Source organism: Pseudoliparis swirei, chromosome 8, assembly GCF_029220125.1.
Source record: "Pseudoliparis swirei isolate HS2019 ecotype Mariana Trench chromosome 8, NWPU_hadal_v1, whole genome shotgun sequence".
NCBI lineage: Eukaryota > Metazoa > Chordata > Actinopteri > Perciformes > Liparidae > Pseudoliparis > Pseudoliparis swirei.
In genome coordinates, this window is record NC_079395.1 from 5,770,176 (window position 1) to 5,795,536 (window position 25,361).

The 25,361-nt window shown below is 42.8% G+C and overlaps 1 protein-coding gene across 1 annotated transcript in view; it reads left to right on the plus strand.

The window, feature by feature from the left end:
• The window catches only part of LOC130197795 (obscurin-like), a 64,949-nt gene that overhangs the window by 8,232 nt on the left and 31,356 nt on the right, over window positions 1-25,361 (plus strand). Inside the window, 37 exon segments of the mRNA XM_056420684.1 lie at window positions 424-592; window positions 1,364-1,639; window positions 1,732-2,013; window positions 2,280-2,555; window positions 2,651-2,926; window positions 3,068-3,343; window positions 4,151-4,438; window positions 4,823-5,104; window positions 5,200-5,475; window positions 5,571-5,846; window positions 5,988-6,263; window positions 6,343-6,615; window positions 6,718-6,984; window positions 7,078-7,347; window positions 7,446-7,712; window positions 7,849-7,989; window positions 7,992-8,114; window positions 8,223-8,335; window positions 8,428-8,581; window positions 8,700-8,861; window positions 8,945-9,049; window positions 10,521-10,787; window positions 11,708-11,977; window positions 12,415-12,681; window positions 13,308-13,574; window positions 14,311-14,577; window positions 14,681-14,950; window positions 15,597-15,866; window positions 16,036-16,302; window positions 16,479-16,745; window positions 17,621-17,887; window positions 18,188-18,454; window positions 18,988-19,254; window positions 20,214-20,288; window positions 21,495-21,569; window positions 22,071-22,163; window positions 23,635-23,706. Coding sequence (XP_056276659.1) covers window positions 424-592; window positions 1,364-1,639; window positions 1,732-2,013; window positions 2,280-2,555; window positions 2,651-2,926; window positions 3,068-3,343; window positions 4,151-4,438; window positions 4,823-5,104; window positions 5,200-5,475; window positions 5,571-5,846; window positions 5,988-6,263; window positions 6,343-6,615; window positions 6,718-6,984; window positions 7,078-7,347; window positions 7,446-7,712; window positions 7,849-7,989; window positions 7,992-8,114; window positions 8,223-8,335; window positions 8,428-8,581; window positions 8,700-8,861; window positions 8,945-9,049; window positions 10,521-10,787; window positions 11,708-11,977; window positions 12,415-12,681; window positions 13,308-13,574; window positions 14,311-14,577; window positions 14,681-14,950; window positions 15,597-15,866; window positions 16,036-16,302; window positions 16,479-16,745; window positions 17,621-17,887; window positions 18,188-18,454; window positions 18,988-19,254; window positions 20,214-20,288; window positions 21,495-21,569; window positions 22,071-22,163; window positions 23,635-23,706 — 8,356 coding nt within the window.

Below are 25,361 nucleotides of genomic sequence, written 5' to 3' on the forward strand. Positions count from 1 at the left end.
CATGTACCTGTTACTTTACAAGTATGCAGGGACAGAAAGCCATCTTTATAATTTGTGTAATCGAGTCGGTTTTTTTTCTGCGCAAATTTAATTCATCTTTTTTTGACGAAGCATTGTACACCTCGAGTTGTAATCCCAGAGGGATATTTCATAAAAGTTAGCTTTGGCCCTCTTTTTTATGGATAAATTGGTCGGGGGGGGTATTCATAGGGAGATGAATTATGTCAGCACAGTGTGTCGCGTATCGTGTTTCATGTTACTGATGCGCAGAATAGTCTTCAAAGGAGACACTTTTGTTCTTTAGAAGTTGTCAGCACAAGTAATCTGACTTGGCAAAACTTAAATATCAGCAGTGGAGACAGATATCCAAGCCCTCTTTTAACTATTTTTTTATTTAACTTTATCTGTTCTCTGTTTCTTCAGGTGGTTTGGATGAGGAATGGGCGGGAGGTGAAAATGGGAAAAAAGTATGAATATATGCTCGCCGACCGCAAGAGGATCCTGATGGTCCACAATGTTACGGAGGAAGATGTCGGCATCTACGAGTGTGTGTTAGCCGACGACAGAATGGCCCTGCAACTCTCTCTTAACGGTACACTCGTCAAGAAAGTAGTTTAACCTAAACACAATCCTTCTGCCGTCGACGGTGTGAATGCCTGTGAAGCGAGCGTCGTCAATACACTCTGCTCGGTGCCAATATGATTGTGTAAAGGGATCCGTCCTCAAGCCCTCATGCAGACAGCCTGTCTCATGTGATGAACTGAAATGTGACCTGCAAGCATATGCTCATGGGCCATCAAATAGAGGAAAGAGCTATCTGTCCCCATGTAGCCAACTCCCTCGAAACATCAGCTGCTCTGGTATCAAACATAAAGTTAGACATTGCTAAAGGGCTTCACGTTGTTGTTGTTGTTACAAAGATTTGACATCTACTCCTCTCTAGTTCGCTAACACACGTCTTATTTGTATGAAATCAACTGAAACTAGAACGGGCACTCGGTAGAGCGCATACCTTCTCATATCACAAGATTAAGCATTTAATTATGAACATTTTGGCATTAGTTGCATGCCAATTGGATAAAAATTGTAAAAAGAAGATTTTTACCTTTTCATGACCTTTGACCCGATCAATCCCAACATCTAATCAAATGGTCCCCGGATAATAACCAATCATCCCACCAAATTTCATGCGATTCGGTTTCATACTTTTTTAGTTATGCGAGTAACACGCATACAAATAAATAAATAAATACACGGCGATCAAAACATTACCTTCCGCATTTTCAATGCGAAGGTAATAACTTCACAAATAATATATATTAAAAAAAAGTCACGACTCAGTTTCCATCTCTCTTCCTCTCAGATGAACCTGCCAGATTTCTGAACAAATCCAGAGGCACCGTGGGAATGTCGTCGTCCCTTAAAGGAGATCTTGAGCTGAGCTGCGAGGTTTCTCCCGCCAGCGCCGCCGTCGTGTGGAGAAAAGATCAAGCGCAGATCGCCGAGGACCAAAGAACGACCTTCGTCTCCGAAGGCACTCAAAGGAAACTCGTCATCAAGAACGCCAAGAAGAACGACGAAGGACGTTACTCCTGCGAGACGGCGGCAGACAAAGTCACATTCCAGGTCACGATAAAAGGTAAGCTTCTATACAGCTGTAATAGTATTTAATAATGTATTGCACGTCCCAGATATGATTATTGACATTTCTTTACCTTATTTCTTCCTCAGAAGCTCAAGCCGCGACTGCATTCTCCCACAAGGAGTCGGTCCAGAAGGAGGTGAACGCTCCGCTCTCCCAGAAGGCAACCCTTAGTTGCAGTGTTTCAGACAGCAAAACGGAGGTGAAGTGGTACAAAGACGGCAAGTTGTTGATCTCCAGTCGGACGATATACACGGAAGTAAAAGGCGATACTCGTCAGCTGGTGGTTGAAAAGGTGGAGAAGAGCGATGCTGGAGAGTATACATGCCAAGCCGGAGAGGATAAGCTGGTGTTCAAGATATTTGTGTCAGGTAGGACTGCTCGATTATTTAATTGAGATGTAGATTTTTAGTTTAAGTTCTAAAGGGTTTGTGAGCTACTGCATGAAAGTGATTTGAATTAAGGACTTTAGAGTTTAGTTGCTCATCAAATGTCCCAAACAAGCCTTGATGAGGTTTAAATAATGAATGCTGCCTTGAAGAATGCAGCAATTAGATGTCACATAAATGTTTCCGTCATTGGTGATGTTAAACGGGGGTCATAACAACACTGTATTTCTCGTTTATATTACCCTCAGAGATTCAATCGGCCTTCTCCAACAAGGAGTCAGTCCAGAAGGAGGTGAAAGCCACTTGCTCCCAGAAGGCCGCCCTGAGCTGTGAGGTCTCTGACACCAAGACGGAGGTGAAATGGTACAAAGATGGCAAGCTGCTGACTTCCAGTAAGACCATCCATACCGAGTCTAAAGGCAAGAGTCGCCAGCTGGTGATGGACAGCGTGGAGAAGAAGGATGGGGGAGAGTACGTCTGTGAGGCCGGGAGCGAGAAGTTGGCTTTCAAGATACATGTGGCAGGTAGGAGGAAGGTGGATTTAAAAAAAGAAATAATACTTATACTAATTGGATGTTTATTGGACCTGATATTTTCTTTGTCATACCTCCTCCATCAGAGGCCCAGTCGGCCTTCTTCAACAAGGAGTCAGTCCAGAAGGAGGTGAAAGCCACTTGCTCCCAGAAGGCCACCCTGATCTGTGAGGTCTCTGACACCAAGACGGAGGTGAAATGGTACAAAGATGGCAAGCTGCTGACCTCCAGTAAGACCATCCATACCGAGTCTAAAGGCAAGAGTCGCCAGCTGGTGATGGACAGCGTGGAGAAGAAGGATGGGGGAGAGTACGTCTGTGAGGCCGGGAGTGAGAAGTTGGCTTTCAAGATACATGTGGCAGGTAGGAGGAATACGATGGCAGTCATATTTTTGAGGTCATGCAAATGTGAATTTAAATAGTCTTATTTGTTTTGTTCCCCTGTTTGTATTTAATAATTGAGTCATTAAACTCATTGCTCATTTATTTATTTTTGCTCTAAAGAAGCCCCGGCTGGATTCTCCAACAAGGAGTCAGTCCAGAAGGAGGTGAAAGCCACTTGCTCCCAGAAAGCCACTCTGAGCTGTGAGGTCTCTGACAGCAAGACAGAGGTGAAATGGTACAAAGATGGCAAGCTGCTGACCTCCAGTAAGACCATCCATACCGAGTCTAAAGGCAAGAGTCGCCAGCTGGTGATGGATAGCGTGGAGAAGAAGGATGCCGGAGAGTACGTGTGTGAAGCTGGAACGGAGAAGCTGGTCTTCAAATTACAAGTGGAAGGTAAGGAGAACTCAGGATGCCTAATGAATACCACATGTTAATGTTATTGTTTGTGTTTTGAGGACTCGGCATGTACAACACAAGTCCTCGATGCATTTGAGGTCAAACCTAGTTGAAAGACTCATGAATCTAATTCTGACCACACAATATTTAGATTTGAGTTTTTCGAATCATAGACATTCAGGAGGGAGTCTTCAGCGAGTTTCTTTGAATACAAAGATAAAAGAGACATGTAGTTTGTGAGAGTGGTGGACATGATGTGTGTTCTTCCTGTGTCTGTGGTCTCCTCTGATTTGGGATGGTTCAATGAATTCTGGCTGCATTGTCGGTTGCTTCAGTTCTGAATTGCTTGGCCTGCCTTGTTCAAAGATCTGTCTTCTCAGATTGACTTGGAGTCTCGTGTTATTAGACGGCAAATTAAAGTATCTGAATATTTTGGGTGTTGTTGCTTTTATGGAATACTGAGCTTCATGCTTTGACTTTTGTTTGCTGAAGCAACTCTGGTGTCTTGTGGCTCATTTAGTTTTTTTGTCAGTACCTGGTCAGAGATTTGGTCTTTTCCTTTTTTTTCGGTTGGATTTTTTGCGATACCTTTTATTGTTCTCCTCTCAACCCAACTTGCTTTATGACCGCAAAGTGCATGATGTTATATTTGTTGCCGTGCTTTCTTTATAGTGTATTGCTTTTTGCATTTTGCCTGTAAGTTTTACTTGTGTCATCCCAGTAAATCCAGAGTGGCGTGAGTGTAGTGGAATATGGTCATGTTCCTTTTTCCGTATGGGTGACTGTACTTCCAACACTTTGCAGGTGCTCCTCCAGAGGCTAAATCTGCTTTCATCAACAAAGAGTCCGTGCAAAAGGAAGTGAAAGCCACGCTCTCCCAGAAGGCCACTCTGAGCTGCGAGGTAGTTGATAACAAGACGGAGGTGAAATGGTACAAGGATGGCAAACTGCTGAGTCCCAGCAGAGCGGTTCACATGGAGTCAAAGGGACAGAGTCGTCAGCTGGTGATCGACAGCGTCGAGAAGAAAGATGAAGGAGAATACGCGTGTGAAGTCGGAACACAAAAACTGGTATTTAAAGTACAGGTGACAGGTACGACTTATGGGAGGGAAAAGCATGTGTGTGTGTTGTGTCCAAATATTGATTGAAGTAGAGCAAAAACAGAGGGTTTGACTTTTTAGTTTAGCTTATCTACTCTTTTTGGGATGAATTGAGAATCGTCGCTGTAGGTCGGCACTGCAAATGTTTGCGTTGACCCGTGTGTTTTGTTTTTTTGTTGTTGTTGTTTTATGTAGCCACACAATGCATTCTGCTGGTCTCCGCTGTACAGTTGTCCATCGTTCATCTCTGTCGATGTGTTGATTTTATTCCGGTTATATATATATTTTTAAAAATAAATTTCACAATTTGTTCTTCTTGACTTTTATTGAGATGAAGGAGAGCAACATCATGACATTCTCTGTTTTTATTTTGTAGAGATCCAAACCAAGTCAGCTTTCTCCAACAAGGAGTCAGTCCAGAAGGAGGTGAAAGCCACTTGCTCCCAGAAGGCCACTCTGAGCTGTGAGGTCTCTGACACCAAGACGGAGGTGAAATGGTACAAAGATGGCAAGCTGCTGACTTCCAGTAAGACCATCCATACCGAGTCTAAAGGCAAGAGTCGCCAGCTGGTGATCGACAGCGTGGAGAAGAAGGATGGGGGAGAGTACGTCTGTGAGGCCGGGGCCGAGAAGTTGGCTTTCAAGATGCATGTGGCAGGTAGGAGGAAGGTGGATTAAAAAAAATTAATAATACTTATACTAATTGGATGTTTATTGGATCTGATATTTTCTCTGTCATACCTCCTCCATCAGAGGCCCAGTCGGCCTTCTCCAACAAGGAGTCAGTCCAGAAGGAGGTGAAAGCCACTTGCTCCCAGAAGGCCACTCTGAGCTGTGAGGTCTCTGACACCAAGACGGAGGTGAAATGGTACAAAGATGGCAAGCTGCTGACCTCCAGTAAGACCATCCATACCGAGTCTAAAGGCAAGAGTCGCCAGCTGGTGATGGATAGCGTGGAGAAGAAGGATGGTGGAGAGTACGTCTGTGAGGCCGGGAGCGAGAAGTTGGCTTTCAAGATGCATGTGGCAGGTAGGAGGAAGGTGGATTTAAAAAAATTAATAATACTTATACTAATTGGATGTTTATTGGATCTGATATTTTCTCTGTCATACCTCCTCCATCAGAGGCCCAGTCGGCCTTCTCCAACAAGGAGTCAGTCCAGAAGGAGGTGAAAGCCACTTGCTCCCAGAAGGCCACCCTGAGCTGTGAGGTCTCTGACACCAAGACGGAGGTGAAATGGTATAAAGAAGGCAAGCTGCTGACCTCCAGTAAGACCATCCATACCGAGTCTAAAGGCAAGAGTCGCCAGCTGGTGATGGATAGCGTGGAGAAGAAGGATGCCGGAGAGTACGTCTGTGAGGCCGGGAGTGAGAAGTTGGCTTTCAAGATACATGTGGCAGGTAGGAGGAATACGATGGCAGTCATATTTTTGAGGTCATGCAAATGTGAATTTAAATTGTCTTATTTGTTTTGTTCCCCTGTTTGTATTTAATCATTGAGTCATTAAACTCATTGCTCATTTATTTATTTTTGCTCTAAAGAAGCCCCGGCTGGATTCTCCAACAAGGAGTCAGTCCAGAAGGAGGTGAAAGCCACTTGCTCCCAGAAGGCCACTCTGAGCTGTGAGGTCTCTGACACCAAGACGGAGGTGAAATGGTACAAAGATGGCAAGCTGCTGACTTCCAGCAAAGCGGTCCACATGGAGTCAAAGGGCAAGAGTCGCGAGCTGGTGATTGAGAAAATGGATAAAAAAGATGCCGGAGAATACACATGCGAGTCCGGGACAGAAAAGCTGGTATTCAAGCTGCAGATGACAGGTAATATATATTTAAATTAAAAGCAGATTGTTAATTCTCTGTGCAAATCATTTGAAAAGAAGCTCTTACTTCTCCTCAGATGCAGCTGTCAAGTTCCAGAAGACGCTCGCCAAGGACACATGTGTTGTTGAAGTTAGTGAACGAGTAGTTTTGACCACTGAGCTGAGCAACGAGAGTGGAAGTGTGAAGTGGTTCAGAGAAGGTGTGGAGCTCAAGGAGGGCAGCAAGTATGAAATGAAAAAAGAGGGCGTGTCTCGTACCCTGATAGTAAAATCCTCAGAATCCAAAGACAGTGGGACGTACTCCTGTCAAACCGCTGATGACAAACTAGAGTTCAAAGTTCAAGTTAAAGGCAAGTCGCAGAAATGGTCAAACAATCTGATAATTGCTGTGTAGACCTTCTTCAGATGCCCGGTTTTCGTCTTTAAGTCTGACATCCGTGTTTTCATTTCAGAATCAGCTCTGAAGTTTGTCGTCCCTTTGAAAGCCGCGACGGTGGATTTGGGAGGTACGCTGAGCCTGACGTGTGAACTGAACCAAGCCTCGGGGGACGTCGTCTGGCAGCGTGATGGTCGTGAAATGAAACCCGGAGGCCGGCACAGCGTCAGGGCAGATGGCGCCAAGCGGGTTCTCACCGTGACCGGCATGACCAAAGAAGACGAAGGAGAATACGACTGTAAATGTAGAAATGACAAGACCTCTGCGAAAGTCTCTTCGAAAGGTAATTCATCGTAATTCATCATTCAAAGTATCGGGCGAGGAACTTTTTTTTTCAGTCCGTTTCATTTGATGCGGACCCATGTGCTCCCTGCAGCACCCAGAGTGGTGAGGCTGACCACCAAGCTGAACAACGTGGCCGCGATGGAGGGAAAAGACGCCATTTTCAAGTGCGTCGTCAGCCCGGCGGACGGCAACGTCAAATGGTTCCACAACAACATGCCCGTCACCGCCGGGCCCAGGTACAGGATGGAGCGCGGTGGCGGCAGTCACTCCCTCACCATCACCTCCGTCACCCAAAAGGATGCCGGAGAGATTAGCATCGACGCAGAAGGCAAAAGCTGCAACGCTTCCCTACAAGTGCAGCGTGAGAACCCTCATTTAGCATCTCATGTTTAAGTGTGTGAAGTGACATGATTTCCTCATTAACTCTGATATATATATTTTTTTTCACGCCCTAATTAGATGAGCCTGTGATATTTCGGAAAAAGCTCGAAAACCTGACAGTGGAGGAGCAGAGTGAAGTGAGGCTGGAGGTGGAGCTCAGCAAGCCGTCGGAGGAAGTGAGGTGGATGAAGAACAGCGTGGTGATGCAGCCTGCAGGAAACATGGAGATCCGGGTCGACGGCGCCAAGCAGGCGCTGGTCTTCAAGAGCGTGACTTGTGCTGACCGGGGCCTCTACTCCTGTGAAACGCTGGATGACAAAACCCAGAGCAAGCTCAATGTGGAGAGTAAGACTGATCCTCCATCACATGTCGAGGACACCACAGTCCATATCCATCACGTCATTCTCCAGTGATGTGTGCTTGGACATGCACTTTCGAAACCTCACTTGCCCGTTGACACATTGTCTTCTCCTCCCTTCAGTGAAGAAGATCCAGGTCCTGAAGGGGCTCACGGAAACCAAGGCACATGAGACGGAGACGGTAACATTTGAGGTGGAACTCAGCCAGGCGGATGTTGAAGGCTCCTGGACCAGGGATGGGGCCAAGTTTAAGGCGGGGCGAACTTCCGTATCACAGCTCTGGGAAAGAAGCACGCCTTAACGTTGTCCAATCTCAAGAGGGAGGATGCGGGGACTATTTGCTTCCAAGCGGAAGGAGTACGTAGTTCTGGCAAACTGATTATCACAGGTAAGAGCTGCTTCCTGCCACATTGGGGGGGGGGGGGTCTGTGCAGCGCCCATTCCGCCACAAACGTTATCGTCCAGTCTCCATTGAACATGTGTGTTGACTCTACAGAGCCTCCTGCTACGATCGCCAAGCCCCTCGTGGATATCGGTGCGCCCGAGAAGGAGAAGGTTATATTTGAATGCGAATTGTCCAGAACAAATGCAGATGTTAAATGGTTCAAGGTGAGAAATGTAGTATTTCAATCACTGTCTGCCGTGTGAAATACCATTTTTTTGGAACTGTATAACAGTTTTGAAAAATGATTCATCTTCAGAATGACATGGAACTGAAACCGGGTAAGAATGTTGGCATCCATTCCTCGGGCCGAAAGCGTTCGTTGGTCATCAACAAATGCACCCCTGAGGATGCGGGCACTTACATCTGTCGCACCGCGGACGATAACACTGCCGCCGAGCTCACCGTGCACGGTAATTATATTCGACATGTCACGCAACACACAAATTAATCAGGTACCGTAATTAAAGGTGTAGCATAACGATTTTAAGTCTATATATCGAGACATCTGACAAAAAACGTCCCCTGCAGCCAGAGATATTAAGATTGTGAAGAAGCTGGAGGATGTGGAAGTGATGGAGAAGGAGAGCGCTTCATTTGTCTGTGAAATCTCACACGAAGAAGTGGACTGCCAGTGGCACAGAGGAAGTATCAAACTCAAAGCTGGGGACAACATCAAGATGAGACAGGAGGGTACGTTCTCAAGGAAGTAGTTCAACAATGTATATTCATGCCTGAATAATGATCATCTGCAAACTGTGCATTTCTTATTCCAGGAAGAATCCACGTACTGCTGTTTAAGAGCGTCAGCCCAGAGGATATGGGTGAGATAAAGTTCACAGCTGACAAAGCCTCTTCAGCTGCTAAACTTAAAGTGAAAGGTAAGTGAGTCGATGAGTATTTCGCCTGCGTTGCTGCATGGATGAGCTAACCCTCGTGTGACAATGTTCAGATGTGGTTGCAAATGGATTATTTCTATTCATCATGATGACAAAAGCTGTGAGAAAGTTGCAAATTATAAAATACCTCTGAATATTGTAAACCTTATATATATACACTACCGTTCAAAAGTTTGGGGTCACTTAGAAATGTCTTTATTTTTCAAAGAAAAGCACTGTTTTTTCAATCAAGATAACATGAATCAAAAATACACTCTACATTGTTAATGTGGTAAATGACTATTCTAGGTGGAAACGTCTGGTTTCTAATGAAATATCTCCAGAGGTGTATAGAGGCCCATTTCCATCATCACTCCAGTGTTCTAATGGTACATTGTGTTTGCTAATTGCCTTAGAAGACTAATATCTGATTAGAAAACCCTTGTGCAATTATGTTAGCACAGCTGAAAACAGTTATGCTGGTGATATAAACTATACAACTGGCCTTCCTTTGAGCTTGAAGTTTGAAGAACAAAATTAATACTTCAAATATTAATCATTATTTCTAACCTTGTCAATGTCTTGACTATATTTTCTATTCAATTTTCAATTCATTTGATAACTAAAAGTGAGTTTTCATGGAAGACACAAAATTGTCTGGATGACCCCAAACTTTTGAACGGTAGTGTACATATATGGCTGCTGTAAAGAAATGATAATTTATGCTTTACAGAAGAAGAAAAAAAAGATGATTTTATCAAATGTCCCGAACATTTCAATTGGTTTAGTGAGCCACATGTAAAAGGTCACACTAAAGTTAGGTGACGTGTTGTTTTGCTAAAAGAGTAAACACAATGCATCATCCTGATACTATTGGTGAGATGGATAATCCAGTTGCAATGCACATGCTCATTGTTGTGCCTCATTGAGGCCTGATGGCAAAAGGAAAAACGTCTCGTATGGAGCTTCAGCTGAGGGTTGGGATTCTTTAAAAAGGTGTCTTGTCATATTTGTCTGTCGTGATCGAATGTTTGTCTGTGCAATGCTCTACAGAGAAGATATTGTTGTTTTAGTGATTAGAAATCTCCAGGAGGATGAATATATGTCAATATATGTCAAAATAATATTCAAGGCTCAATCTGTGACTGATAAAATTGCATAATTTGCTCGACTGACCATAAATTGCTTCAACATGTATGTCTCATAGTTTCTGTCGGTGTCTCGCTGTTTGCAATTGAACAGTAACTGATACCCACAACAAATAATAATGACTGGCACACAGTGATTGGCATTTAATGAAATTACGAGATTAATTCCGACAGCATTAGCTCTGTTTGCTTTGGCTACAACATATTTCAATCATTAGACATTGCCTGTGCTAGAGTGCGCTTAGGGCTTTGGCATTAATAGCATTTCATCTTCCTTTGTGGCATACCTGATAGCATTCATTAATTCAATGTTGATGTTACTGTAGAGCTGCCCGTGAAGTTTGTGAAGAGACTCAGGGATAAGATAGCGATGCATAAGCATCGCGGCCATCTTGAATGCCAAGTGTCACGCGCCAGCGCAAAGGTGAAGTGGTACAAGAACAAGATGGAGATCAAACACGGCAAGAAATACGAGATCAAAAGCGAAGACGTGTACCGGAAACTCCTCATCAACGATGTGGACTCTGGAGACGAAGACAGCTACACCTGTGACGGCACCGATGACAAGACGACCTGTAAACTGCTCGTGGAAGGTAACATCATGGAAGATCACTTACATCCAGGAATCTCAATTGTAGGGTATTTATGTTTTTTACTGTGTATATTGTATATGTACATACTCAAAAGTTTTTACAAGCCATCAGACTCCTAGTCAATGAGGTATCTATCTATTCATCCATCTGTCCATCCATCTATCATCTATCAATCCATCTATCCATCCATCCATCTATCCATCTGTCCCTCCATCTACCCATATATCATCCATCCATATATCATCCATCCATATATCTATCCATCTACCCATCTATCCATTTATCCATCTATCCATCCATCTACCCATCTATCCATCCATCCATCTATCTATATATCCATCTGTCCACCTGTCCATCCATCTACCCATCTATCATCCTTCCATCCATCTATCCATCTGTCCCTCCATCTACCCATCTATCATCCATCCATACATCTATCCATCTACCCATCTATCCATCTGTCCCTCCATCTACCCATCTATCATCCATCCATACATCTATCCATCTACCCATCTATCCATCTGTCCATCCATCTACCCATCTATCCATCCATCCACCCATCTACCGATCTATCCATCTATCCATCCATCCACCCATCTACCGATCCATCCATCTATCCATCCATCCATTCACCCATCTGCCCTTTTGAGACGAGCCTGATCTACTAAATACTAAAATGAATGTCCCATAGTGTACGTATGGTATTTAAAATGATGTGTGCAAGAAATTAACAACATTTTATAATACTGCATTTGTCGTAGCCCACGCAGGTGATTTCTATCATTTGTGAGGTTATTAGAGTCCATGGACAAAATAGTGTGGTGTGGTCCTTAACTATTAACTGACATGACCTTTTACTTTATGAAGTCATATCCTTGACATACTTGACCCTTGTTTGTCGTTGCTCATGACCCCTCCAGAGCAATCAATCAGCATCGAGCGGGAGCTTAGTCCAGTGGAAGTGACGGAACCCTTTGCAGCTGTGTTTGAGGTTGAGATCAGTATGGAGCTGGTGAAACCTCCCATATGGACTCTGGATGGAGTCGTCGTGCAGGAGAGCGCCGATGTTGAAATGGAGAAAGAGGGCACGATGCACCGTCTCACTTTCAAAAAGACCAAAGCGTCAATGACGGCCCCCGTGCAGTTCACAGCTGGGAAAAGCAAATCTTTAGCTCAGCTCACAGTGAAAGGTAAAGTTGTTTTGAAATACGTCCATACGGCAATAACTTGGTGTTATTATTCAAGGTAGATACTGCAGGGTTCGTACGGTCATGGAAAAGACATGGCATTTTAAAATGGTTATTTCCAGGCTTTCAAAAAAAAAAAATTCCGAAAGTTTTGGAAAATTCATGGACATTTGTTATATTCATATGTTCATTTACGCAGTTTGATTAAAAGAATAAACATTCATATAAATATTTATTTTTAAATTTTTAATCAAACTATTGTCTCTCATTCATTTGAGTCATTTATGGTATACTCGTGTATACACTGAGATTTCACTAAATGTTTAGTCATGGAAATGTGGTTTAAAGTCCTGTGAATCCATTGGTCAACATGTGTATGAACCCTGATACATCCTGCATCATTCAGTCGGGTCTGATCACATGCCCTCCCTCACATTTAGAGCGTCCACTCGAGATCGCAGAGCCCATGAAAGATGTGAAGGCGAAGGAGAAGAGCTCAGCAATACTCTCCTGCAAATTCTCCGCCTCCCCCAAAGAGGTGAATTGGTTCAAGGGTCAGGGACCTCTGGCAGCGTCCGACAAGTATAACATGAAGCAAGACGCGAGGAGGGCTCAACTCACCATTCAAAGGTTGACTGAGGAAGACAGTGGAGAGTACCGCTGTCGGTCTGGACCTGCTGAGAGCAAAGGGACTCTCACTGTTGAAGGTACAGTGAGGACCTTTGGATACCAGCAACTCTGCATTTTCTTATCAAAACCATCGCTTGCTTTATTATTACACTACCGTTCAAAAGTTTGGGGTCACTTAGAAATGTCTTTATTTTTCAAAGAAAAGCACTGTTTTTTCAATAAAGATAACATGAATCAAAAATACACACTATACATTGTTAATGTGGTAAATGACTATTCTAGGTGGAAACGTCTGGTTTCTAATGAAATATCTCCAGAGGTGTATAGAGGCCCATTTCCATCAACTATCACTCCAGTGTTCTAATGGTACATTGTGTTTGCTAATCGCCTTAGAAGACTAATGGATGATTAGAAAACCCTTGTGCAATTATGTTAGCACAGCTGAAAACAGTTATGCTGGTGATATAAGCTATACAATTGGCCTTCCTTTGAGCTTGAAGTTTGAAGAACAAAATTTATACTTCAAATATTAATCATTATTTCTAACCTTGTCAATGTCTTGACTACATTTTCTATTAAATTTTCAATTCATTTGATAAATAAAAGTGAGTTTTCATGGAAGACACAAAATTGTCTGGATGACCCCAAACTTTTGAACGGTAGTGTATATTCACACTAAAACGGTTACGTTTCTTCTGCCCAGTGCGTGACATTCAGGTCACCAAGCACCTGGCCGACACCGAGGTCGACGAAGACAGCGACGCCGTGTTCACGTGCGAGATCAACTATGCCGACGAAGAGGCGCAGTGGCTTCTGAACGACAAGGTGCTCTTCACTAACGAGGTCAATGCCATCGCTCATGACGGAAAGGCTCACAAGCTGACGCTGAAGAACCTGGCACCCCAGGACGGGGGGACGATCGCCTTTAAGGTCCGCAACGTGAACGAGTCTGTGACACTGAAGGTTAAAGGTAAGAACTGAAGAACTGCATTGCGTAATACTCTGATGGAAGCGTTTGTTCACGTGTCACATTCCCGCCATACCTTGAAACTGTATTGGAATTTCCTCTGAAAATCATCTCTATATAAATGCTGTCAACGTGGCTCACACGGAACATGATAACCTTCGCATTGAAAATGCGGATGGTTATGTTTTGATCGCTGTGTATTTATTTATTTATTTGTATGCGTGATACTCGCATAACACAAAAAGTATTAAACCGAATCGCATGAAATTCGGTGGGATGATTGGTTATTATCCGGGGACCATTTGATTAGATTTTGGGATCGATTGGGTCAAAGGTCAAGGTCATGAAAAGGTCAAAATCTTCTTTTTACCATAGCACGGTCAATTTCTATCCAATTGGCATGCAACTAATGCCAAAATGTTCATAATACAATGCCCAATCTTGTGATATGCGAAGGTATGCGCTCTACCGAGTGCCCGTTCTAGTTTTTATTTATTTTAATCTTTATTTAACATCCCATTGCGATTAAAAATCTATTTTTCGAGGGTCACCTGAACAAGACAGGCAGCAACATAAGAGAAACTTAGTTACACACAAAAAAGACAGAACAAGACAAGTTAAAAGAAACTAAAAGTCAAGAGACATTTAAATTCCCGAGTTAATTTAAGAAACATTGACATTATGATATGATGATATCCATAACCCACCGTCCAACTTTATTTTCTCAATTCCCCTCCAGAGAAGCGCGCGGTGTTCCTCAAGTCTCTCGACGACGTCATCGGAGAGGAGAAAGGCATGATCACGCTGGCGTGCGAGGTGTCCAAGCCCCGGGTTTCTCCCACGTGGAGGAAAGAAAGCCAAATCTTGAAGGCCGGCTCAAAGTACGAGCTGCTTCACACGGGCAAGTCTCTGGGACTGATCATCAAGGACGTCACCAGAGAAGACGCCGCCGAGTACAGTTGTGATCTCGGAACTGAGGTTTCCAAAGCCAAGGTCACCGTCAGAGGTTGGTATTGTTGTTTGAGGAATACGGTTCTACAGTGTTAGGCTTTAAACATACGCTATTGTTTTGCATCTTCACCAATTTGCCATTTCCGTCCCATATTTAGAGATCGGCCTCGGAATTACCAAGTGGCTGAAGTCAGCTGAGGTGAATGAGGGAGAGATGTGCAGCTTTGAGTGCATCTTATCTCGGGAGAGCACGGACGAGTGCTCCTGGACTCTTAATGGCCGCGCGGTCACAAATGGAGGCCGCTTCAAAGTCACCAGTAAAGGACGCAAGTACATGCTGACCGTCATGGATGTGGTTCCTGCTGATGCTGGAGAGGTGGTCTTAAACATCAAAGACCTGCGCTCCAAAACTACACTAACAGTCGAAGGTAAGCTGCATGCAGGGTTCGTACGGTCATGGAAAATCTGGAAACGTCATGGAATTTTTAAATGTTTTTTTCCAGTTCTGGAAAAGTCCTGGGGGGAAAAATCCCCAACGTTTTGGAAAAGTCATTTAAATTTGTTATATTCTGAGTTTTAAAGGTAAAATCCCCAAACCATGCTATATTTTGCTCTTTAGATTACAGTTGTTGGCACAACTGAAATGTGGGGTAATCCTATTTTTTTTTATGCTTTTAAAAGTATGACGCTCAAAATATAAACCGGCATACGTTTTCATACTCTCACATTTTTCCCGCTGTAAGTGAACGCACCTTTACTGAAAAGACATGAATGTTTATTTTTTTAATCAAACTATTGTCTCTCATTCATTTGTGTCATTTAAGGTTATATACTGTATGCTTTGGAATTCTCATTGTTAGTTTAAATACAACATTTCCTCACTTTCTCGTGTCTGCATTGAGATTTCAAAAATGTTTGGTCATGGAAATTTGTTTTAAATTCATGGAAAAGTCCTGGAAATCCATTGGTCAAAATGTGTATGAACCCATACATATTTGAAGAGGCCTGAACATAGTAGGTTATTACATGTTTTGTTTTATTATAATAAAAAAACGCCATGATCCCTTTTTGCAGGCGCGGCTTCGTCCGTGTCTAAAGGACTGCAGAGCGTCAGTGCTGTTCAGGGAGAAGACGCCGTGCTCACCTGTGAGGTCACGAAGTGCAGTTGCACTGTAAAGTGGGCCAAGGAAAGCAAAGCCATCAAAAAGAGCCAGAAGTACGACATTAGCCAAGAGGATAAGGTCATGAAGCTGACCGTCCTTAATGTCTCTGCTGAAGACTCTGGAGAGTACAGCTGTGAAGTTGTTGGAGGAGCAACCACGAGAGCCACGCTGGAAATCAGGGGTGAGAATGAACATCCTGTGTTTACCTGCTTCCATCTAACTGCATTTCTCCTCTTTGATAGCGTGAAAAACATTCAAGCAACTAATTTATGACTCTTTTTGAGAGATTGTAGTAAAAAAGCTGGGAAATATATTTAACTAAATATAGAATAATTGCTGGGATATTACAGAGCCAATCCATGTATTCACGAAAGTGCTCAAGGACAGCCGAGCTGAGGAGGGGAGCTCTGTGGCCTTGCAATGTGAGACTGCACAATGCCCATCCGCTGTGGCATGGCTGAAAGGCCACTCAGAGGTCAGGGCCGGAGGTCGATATGAGATGTCCCAGAAGGGCGGGATCCTAACTCTCACCATCAAACACCTGGAGGAGAAAGACACTGATATCTACACCTGTGACGTGGGCACTGCCAAGAGCGTGGCAAAGGTGACGGTCAACGGTAAGAACCTCAGCGTGTACGTGCACAAGTTTCTGGTGGAATTTATTATTTTCATGAATTTAGTTTAAAGAGCTTTTTGTATTGAGAGTTTTCCTGTTCATGTATTTATCATAGTTTGGTTTGTTTTTTTATTTATTTAACCTGTTTTGACATTTAATGACAACTTGGTTGTACAGCGTTGCCGCCAACCTTCAAACAGAAGCTGGAGGCTCAGGAGGCCGAGGAGGGAGCAGGTGTTACTCTCTGTTGTGAGCTCTCTAAACCTGGAGTCCCCGTGGAGTGGAGGAAGGGAACACAGATCCTGAAGTCTGGAGAAAAGTACCAGATGAAGCAGAAGGCCTCTGTGAACCAACTCCTGATCGACAAGCTGGAGCCAGACGACAGTGGAGACTACAGCTGTGTGTGTGGAGACCAGAAGACCTCCGCCAGCCTCAAGATCAACGGTAGGAAGAGGATTTATAAAGATTCAGTCAGTGGAACATGTGTTATACATTGTATTGGACGTCTTCTTGATTACCTTCGCATTGAAAATGCGGAAGGTTATGTTTTGATCGCCGTGTATTTATTTATTTATTTATTTGTATGCGTGTTATTCGCAAAACTCAAAAAGTATTGAACCGAATCGCATGAAATTTGGTGGGATGATTGCTTATTATCCGGGGACCATTTGATTAGATTTTGGGATCAATCGGGTCAAAGGTCAAGGTCATGGAAAGGTCAACATCTTTTTTTTTACCATAGCACGATACAGCTTTTGTGACCAATTGGCATGCAACTAATGCCAAAATGTTCATAATTCAATGCCCAATCTTGTGATATGCGAAGGTATGCGCTCTACCGAGTGCCCATTCTAGTTGTTCATGTTTAGACATGTTATCTTGTAAAATTGCATCATGTCATGGTTTGTTTTATTTTGTTCTGCGAATGTTGCTCTATTCGCGTAATTTGCCCCACAACAAGATTTTTTTCAAGATTTACGAGATTAAACCGAATTTCAATGATTTACAACAACTTCCTTATTGTCATGACTAGTCATGGGATCGGTTGAAAATGAGGGTGACATCTGATTGGCTACAGATGGGTCTATGTTGAAAAAAATGCATTTGTGAATCCAGCAACTGCAGGGGAGTCTCAAAACCCCCACGCACAAAGCTGTAGCGACTCACAAACAAATGCAGTGCGATCGACAAACAAAAAATCATAATTTATGTATGTGTGCATTGGAATGTATTTGTGAATCGTTCTGCATGCATTTGTAAATCTTTGTGTTTGCATTTGCAATTATTGAGACTGATCTGACCTCAAAACTGACCTTCAGCCCGACCAGTGACCTTCAAACAGAAGCTGGAGGCTCAGGAGGCCGAGGAGGGAGCAGGTGTTACTCTCTGTTGTGAGCTCTCTAAACCTGGAGTCCCCGTGGAGTGGAGGAAGGGAACACAGATCCTGAAGGGTGGAGAAAAGTACCAGATGAAGCAGAAGGCCTCTGTGAACCAACTCCTGATCGACAAGCTGGAGCCAGACGACAGTGGAGACTACAGCTGTGTGTGTGGAGACCAGAAGACCTCCGCCAGCCTCAAGATCAACGGTAGGAAGAGGATTTATAAAGATTCAGCCAGTGGAACATGTGTTATACATTGTATTGGACGTCTTCTTGTTTGTTTACGTTTAGACATGTTATCTTGTAAAATTGCAACATGTCATGGTTTGTTTTATTTTGTTCTTCGAGTGTGTCGCTTCGCTCTATTCGCGTAATTTGCCCCACACCAAGATTTTTTCAAGATTAAACCGAAGTATTTTTGTGAATTGTTCTGTACGCTTTTGTTAAAATCTTTGTCTTTGCATTTGCAATTATTGAGACTGATCTGACCCCAAAACTGACCTTCAGCCCGACCAGTGACCTTCAAACAGAAGCTGGAGGCTCAGGAGGCCGAGGAGGGAGCAGGTGTTACTCTCTGTTGTGAGCTCTCTAAACCTGGAGTCCCCGTGGAGTGGAGGAAGGGAACACAGATCCTGAAGGGTGGAGAAAAGTACCAGATGAAGCAGAAGGCCTCTGTGAACCAACTCCTGATCGACAAGCTGGAGCCAGACGACAGTGGAGACTACAGCTGTGTGTGTGGAGACCAGAAGACCTCCGCCAGCCTCAAGATCAACGGTAGGAGGATTTATAAAGATTCAGTCAGTGGAACATGTGTTATACATTGTATTGGACGTCTTCTTGATTGTTCATGTTTAGACATATTATCTTGTAAAATTGCATCATGTCATGGTTTGTTTTATTTTGTTCTGCGAATGTTGCTCTATTCGCGTAATTTGCCCCACACCAAGATTTTTTTCAAGATTTACGAGATTAAACCGAAGTTTCAATGACTTACAACAACTTCCTTATTGTCATGACTAGTCATGGGATCGGTTGAAAATGAGGGTGACATCTGATTGGCTACAGATAGGTCTATGTTGAAAAAAATGCATTTGTGAATCCAGCAACTGCAGGGGAGTCTCAAAACCCCCATGCACAAAGCTGTAGCGACTCACAAACAAATGCAGTGCGATCGACAAACAAACAAATCGTAATTTATGTATGTGTGCATTGGAATGTATTTGTGAATCGTTCTGCATGCATTTGTAAATCTTTGTGTTTGCATTTGCAATTATTGAGACTGATCTGACCCCATAACTGACCTTCAGCCCGACCAGTGACCTTCAAACAGAAGCTGGAGGCTCAGGAGGCCGAGGAGGGAGCAGGTGTTACTCTCTGTTGTGAGCTCTCTAAACCTGGAGTCCCCGTGGAGTGGAGGAAGGGAACACAGATCCTGAAGTCTGGAGAAAAGTACCAGATGAAGCAGAAGGCCTCTGTGAACCAACTCCTGATCGACAAGCTGGAGCCAGACGACAGTGGAGACTACAGCTGTGTGTGTGGAGACCAGAAGACCTCCGCCAGCCTCAAGATCAACGGTAGGAGGATTTGTGATATAAACTTCTACAATATATTGATAAAGATGTGTCTATATAATTTTTTTTTAGAGATTCATTGATCAGATTTTTAAATTAATGACTAGTTTTAGCTCAGTGGGGTAAGAGGGCCGTCCTGCAACCGCAGGGTTGTGGGTTCGATCCCCGCTCAACCCCATTAGTTGCAAGTCTAAGTGTCCTTGAGCAAGGCACTGAACCCCCAGTTGCTTCCCGGGCGCTTCACCGCAGCCCACTGCTCCTTAATAACTAGGAGGATTTGTTAAATGCAATGAGAACTAATTTCTATATTAATAAAAGTGTATATTCTATTCTATATTCTATATTCTAGTTTACACATTGATGTTAATAGGAGGAATAATGTCTTACACTTGGATTTTGTCTTGACTGAAACGCGTCTTTAAGCACTCGCTTTTGCTCTGACGTTTATTTCACTCTTTCTTTCTGTTATTTTGTTGTCTCATTTCTATTTGCCGGCTCACGTGTTAGCGTTCTGTCTCTCTCACGTTGTACGTAGTGGATCAAAAGGTCGGATGTCTTTCAGATTGCTTTGTGTGTTCTGCGCTGCGACGCACTTCTTTCACATCTTCTTCCCGTGCATTTGCGATTACAATACAAACCAAAGAATCAGGCTGAACGATACAAAAGCAGTCTGCGTCACGCAATTTGACATTTTAGCAGTCTGTGATTAGTTGCTGCGGTTTTGTGCGTCCTTCGTGTCTGTTTTATTAGTCATAACGTATATATGCTGGTCCATAAACTGTTTGTCTCTTTTCAAGCTGATCTTTGTTAATGTTGTGTTGTAGTTTAATTGAGTTTCTCAGGGTTTACTGATTTCTGAAATCGTTTTGATTTACCAGTTTTAAGCTGTTACGTCTTATGCGGTTATGAAGTAGTGCATCACGATCACGTACGTTACAGCATTCTGAATTGTTCCCTCTCAGCTGTGAAGCGGTCAGTTCCTCCTTTATCTACTAAACTGGACTCTAAGATGCAGGAGACCAAGGAAATAACGGAAGGTATGGAAAGAAGACGTCAATGTGCTGGCTTGACTTTCAGCTTGATGCGCTCGGTCCATAAGAGTCTTTGTGTTGCCATGCGCTCTCTGCTCTTGAATTGGTCCCGTACCCTTTGGCCTTTATAGGTTATGATAAGGGAATTATTGCCTCATTATTTCTCACTGATTCCTCTGGTTGCAGTTGTGTGTGCCAATTGCTTCTGTCTGTCACGACGGGATTAGGGTGGACTCAAATGCACGACTCAGGAGACAGATAATGCTGATAAAGATCCTTTACTGAAAGTGTTGTCAGGAACGGAACAGACCGAATAAACAAACACACTGTGGAACGCTCAAGGGCTTGGTCTGAGAAACACAAGACAATCTGGCAGAGGACAAGTGAGGGAACCTAAGTAGACAAGGACTAATTTGGGAATGGGCAACAGGTGAGATGGGCATGAAGACCAGGTAAAGGTAATGAGGGACTAACGAGGGAGTGATCAGAGGCAGGTGAAGGGAGTTGGACCGACGAGATGGGAAGCATTATCTGGAATGACATGATAGTTAGTGACAGGATGAAAACAACTAATACAAAAAGGAAGGTGTTGAACTAAACTGTTACACTGTCCTCTAGTTGAATTGTGTTTTGCAATGTTATTGGGTATTTTTTCTCCTCACTGTTGTATTGCATTATACAGCGGGTACGGAAAGTATTCAGACCCCTTTACAATGTTTCACTCTTTGTTTAATTGCAGCCATTTGCTCAAATCAAAAAGGTTCATTTTATTTCTCATTAATGTTCACTCAGCACCCCATCTTGACAGAAAAAAACTGAAATGTAGAATTATTTTTGCAAATTTATTAAAAAAGAAAAACTGAAATGTCACATGGTCATAAGTATTCAGAACAAAGAGTGAAATACTTAAAGGGGTCTGAATACTTTCCGTACCCACTGTATGTACTGGCTTATTTAAAGCAGAAATAATAACTGTGCTGGTGGTACCTTGATGGTTTGAGAATGATACCTGTCGTCGGCTGGAGTCTACATGCGCATAATGTGTGTGTGTGTGTGTGTGGCATGATGTCTTTGACATTATATTTGTGTCGTTTGGGAAGAATGAATGTCACAGTTACACAGGCTGTGCTCAGATGTTCATATTACACACTCGAGGCCTGGCAGTATCATGATATTTTATGCAGCATTTCTATATCAATATTTGTATTTCAGCCAAGGTCCCTGAAGCTTTGTCCTCAGCTGCGAAAGACGAATACAAAAGGCGAGAAATACATGAGACGGTAGAAGGTAATTCTCTGAAGATTCTTAGCTTTTCTGGGTGTGTTTTTTTTTGTTTTGCTCATGTGCGTTTGCAATTCCTCAATGTGTGCGACACACAGCACAGCTAATCACACACAAAGCTATTCAGTACTTCAAACTGGCACAATATGTCTTGGCTACTGTCTGCTGTTGTCAGGCAGATCGTCTTCATCATGAGTTGACTGACATTGTGTTTAAGGGCTGAATATGGTATAACTCCATCTTCATGTCCCTCTGCCATTTCATCTGCCTGCTGCTATATGTAGCCTTTTTTTTTAATTCGCCTGTTCAATGTCTTAATCGGCTCCGTTCGTAAAGGCTTTTTATTACGGAAAAAACGTTGTTTCAATCTCAACATCTGTGGATTTCTGTGGTCTCCGGAATACTTTGCTGCATGTGGGCTGACACGTCGGTACCGAGACACGTCCGTCACGTTTGTCATGCTCCCTTCCGCCATTTTTACTGGGTCCAATGTGTTTGATATCATAGCTGCGACTCTGCCAACTACCGGACAGACTCCTAAAGAGCTCCTCCAGCAGGAGATCCAGAGAGATTCACCAGAGCTCAAGGTGGGAGGTGAAGGTAAAGAGACTCATGTCTGTCTGGCTTTGTGTCTGATACTGTGAGCATGGTCGGCATTTGTTTTATTTGTAATTTTCAGGCATGTCACACACTTAAGGAAGAAGAATCTAACACATATGAAGGTTGGAGTGGTTTCAATCCGAGTTACAGCTCGCCAGATCCACTACCGATTTGATGTTCCAATATACCCTCTCGTTCAAAAGTGTGGGGTCATCCAGACAATTTTGTGTCTTCCATGAAAACTCACTTTTATTTATCAAATGATTTGAAAATTGAATAGAAAATATAGTCAAGACATTGACAAGGTTAGAAATAATGATTAATATTTGAAGTATTAATTTTGTTCTTCAAACTTCAAGCTCAAAGGAAGGCCAGTTGTATAGCTTATATCACCAGCATAACTGTTTTCAGCTGTGCTAGCATAATTGCACAAGGGTTTTCTAATCAGATATTAGTCTTCTAAGCAAACACAATGTACCATTAGAACACTGGAGTGATAGTTGATGGAAATGAGCCTCTATACACCTATGGAGATATTTCATTAGAAACCAGACGTTTCCACCTAGAATAGTCATTTACCACATTAACAATGTATAGTGTGTATTTTTGATTAATGTTATCTTTATTGAAAAAACAGTGCTTTTCTTTGAAAAATAAAGACATTTCTAAGTGACCCCAAACTTTTGAACGCTAGTGTAATAGACTATTAGATATTCTCACAGTATGCTGTATCACACAAGTCACGGTCATCACACTTTAAATGAGTTCTATTCAATTCAGTTTATTTTATATAGCCCAATATCACGAATTACAAATTTGCCTCAGAGGGCTTTACAGTCTGTACACATACGACATCCCTGACCTTTGACCTCACATCGGATCAGGGAAGAACCCTTCAGGAGAGCAATAGAGGAGGATCCCTCTCCCCGGATGGACAGATGCAATAGATGTCATGTGTATAGAAGGAATCATTACAGAGTTAGGAATCATTACATGTTCTGATCTTTTTAAAGTTTGTATCACAGTGTATAGTATCATCAGGGACTCTTTAAGGCTACGCGGTTGTCCATGTTCTTCCGATATCACGCTCGATTAGATCATCATTCACACCAGGTGACAGTGTCGTAATGCAGTTGTCATTGTACTCGGACAAAAAAGGAGGCTTTTTTGTTATGTAATGAGTTTACAGTACGTTATGTCGCCTGATTAGTGAGACAACATGCCCTCCTACGTGTTGCTGTCAATTCCATTTTGTGGCAAATACTGAACTTTGTCCGGTTGTTTGAAAGCTTCGTTTACACGTGTTCTGTGTTGAACGTTAAACATTGCAATGCGATATGTTTATGGCTCATGTCGGCCAGTACCGTGTTGGATGACTGTGTCAGGATGCCCAGTTGTAAACGGGTAATGCTGTGCTCTACTCGGTTGACCCGTCTTCCGGTTGTGAGGTAAACGTTGTGTTTCATCCCAGTTGAAAAGACTGCTGCCGGAATAGCTGCGAAACAAGATACGCAGAGGCGGGAGACCAAAGAGCCAAGAGCAGGTATGACACATGGTTTGAGCTCTTCATCAGCCCGGTGCTTCATCGTTGCCTCTGCCCACATCGCGCTCAGTCGTTGTGTTGCCAAATGCAGATGTTCCATCTCTACTGCTGTTGTTACCTTCGCATTGAAAATGCGGAAGGTTATGATTTGATCGCCGTGTATTTATTTATTACCTTCGCATTGAAAATGCGGAAGGTTATGTTTTGATCGCCGTGTATTTATTTATTTATGCGTGTTATTCGCAAATCTCAAAAAGTATTGAACCGAATCGCATGAAATTTGGTGGGATGATTGTTTATTATCCGGGGACCAGTTGATTAGATTTTGGGATCGATCGGGTCAAAGGTCAAAGGTCATGAACAGGTCAAAATCTTTCGCAGAACTCAAAAAGTATTGAACCGAATCGCATGAAATTTGGTGGGATCATTGTTTATTATCCGGGGACCAGTTGATTAGATTTTGGGATCGATCGGGTCAAAGGTCAAAGGTCATGAACAGGTCAAAATGTTCTTGAATCGCCTGAAATTTGGTGGGATGATTGGTTATTATCCGGGGACCATTTGATTAGATTTTGGGATCAATCGGGTCAAAGGTCAAGGTCAAGGTCATGGAAAGGGCAAACTCTTTTTTTACCATAGCACGATACATTTTTGTCCAATTGGCATGCAACTAATGCCAAAATGTTCATAATTCAATGCCCAATCTTGTGATATGCGAAGGTATGCGCTCTACCGAGTGCCCATTCTAGTTTATTTATGTATTTATTTATTTGTATGCGTGTTATTCGCATAACACAAAAAGTATGAAACCGAATCGCATGAAATTCGGTGGGATGATTGGTTATTATCCGGGGACCATTTGATTAGATTTTGGGATCAATCGGGTCAAAGGTCAAGGTCATGAAAAGGTCAAAATCTTCTTTTTACCATTAGCACGGTCAATTTATATCCAATTGGCATGTAACTAATGCCAACATGTTCATAATTCAATGCCCAATTTAGTGATATGCGAAGGTATGCGCTCTACCGAGTGCTCATTCTAGTTTCTTCCTGTGGTGTGTTGAGCATGCCGTGTGTTTGGCTGGAGGTTGTTTGGGTTTCCGTAAGAGGTGGACAATGCACACAGATAATTCAAGTTTGAAATGAGTCGGTAAGGTTAGGTTGATAGAGTGTCACGATATGAATAATGCAGGGTTCGTACGGTCATGGAAAACCTGGAAAAGTCATGGAATTTTAAAATGTTAATTTCCAGGCCTGGAAAAGTCATGGAAAAAACTTAAATCACAAAAGTTTTGGAAAAGTCATGGAAATTAGTTATAATCACATTTACGCCGAGTTTAAAATAATGAATATGTTTTTGAAAGAAAGACTCAAAATATAAGCCGGTAGACTGGCGAGTGGCGGCGCAATTTTTGAAGTGAACGCACCGTAACTGGAAAGTTCGTTGGCCATAGCTCGGGAAGCAAGTGTTTATTCTTTTAATCAAAATATTGTCTCTTATTCATTTGTTTTATTTAATGTATACTGTATGCTTTGGAATTCACATTGTTTAAATACTGAATGTTCTCACTTTTTCATGTATAAACCGAGATTTCAGTTTGGTCATGGAAATTTGGTTGAAAAGTCATGGAAATCCATTGGTCAAATTGTGGAAG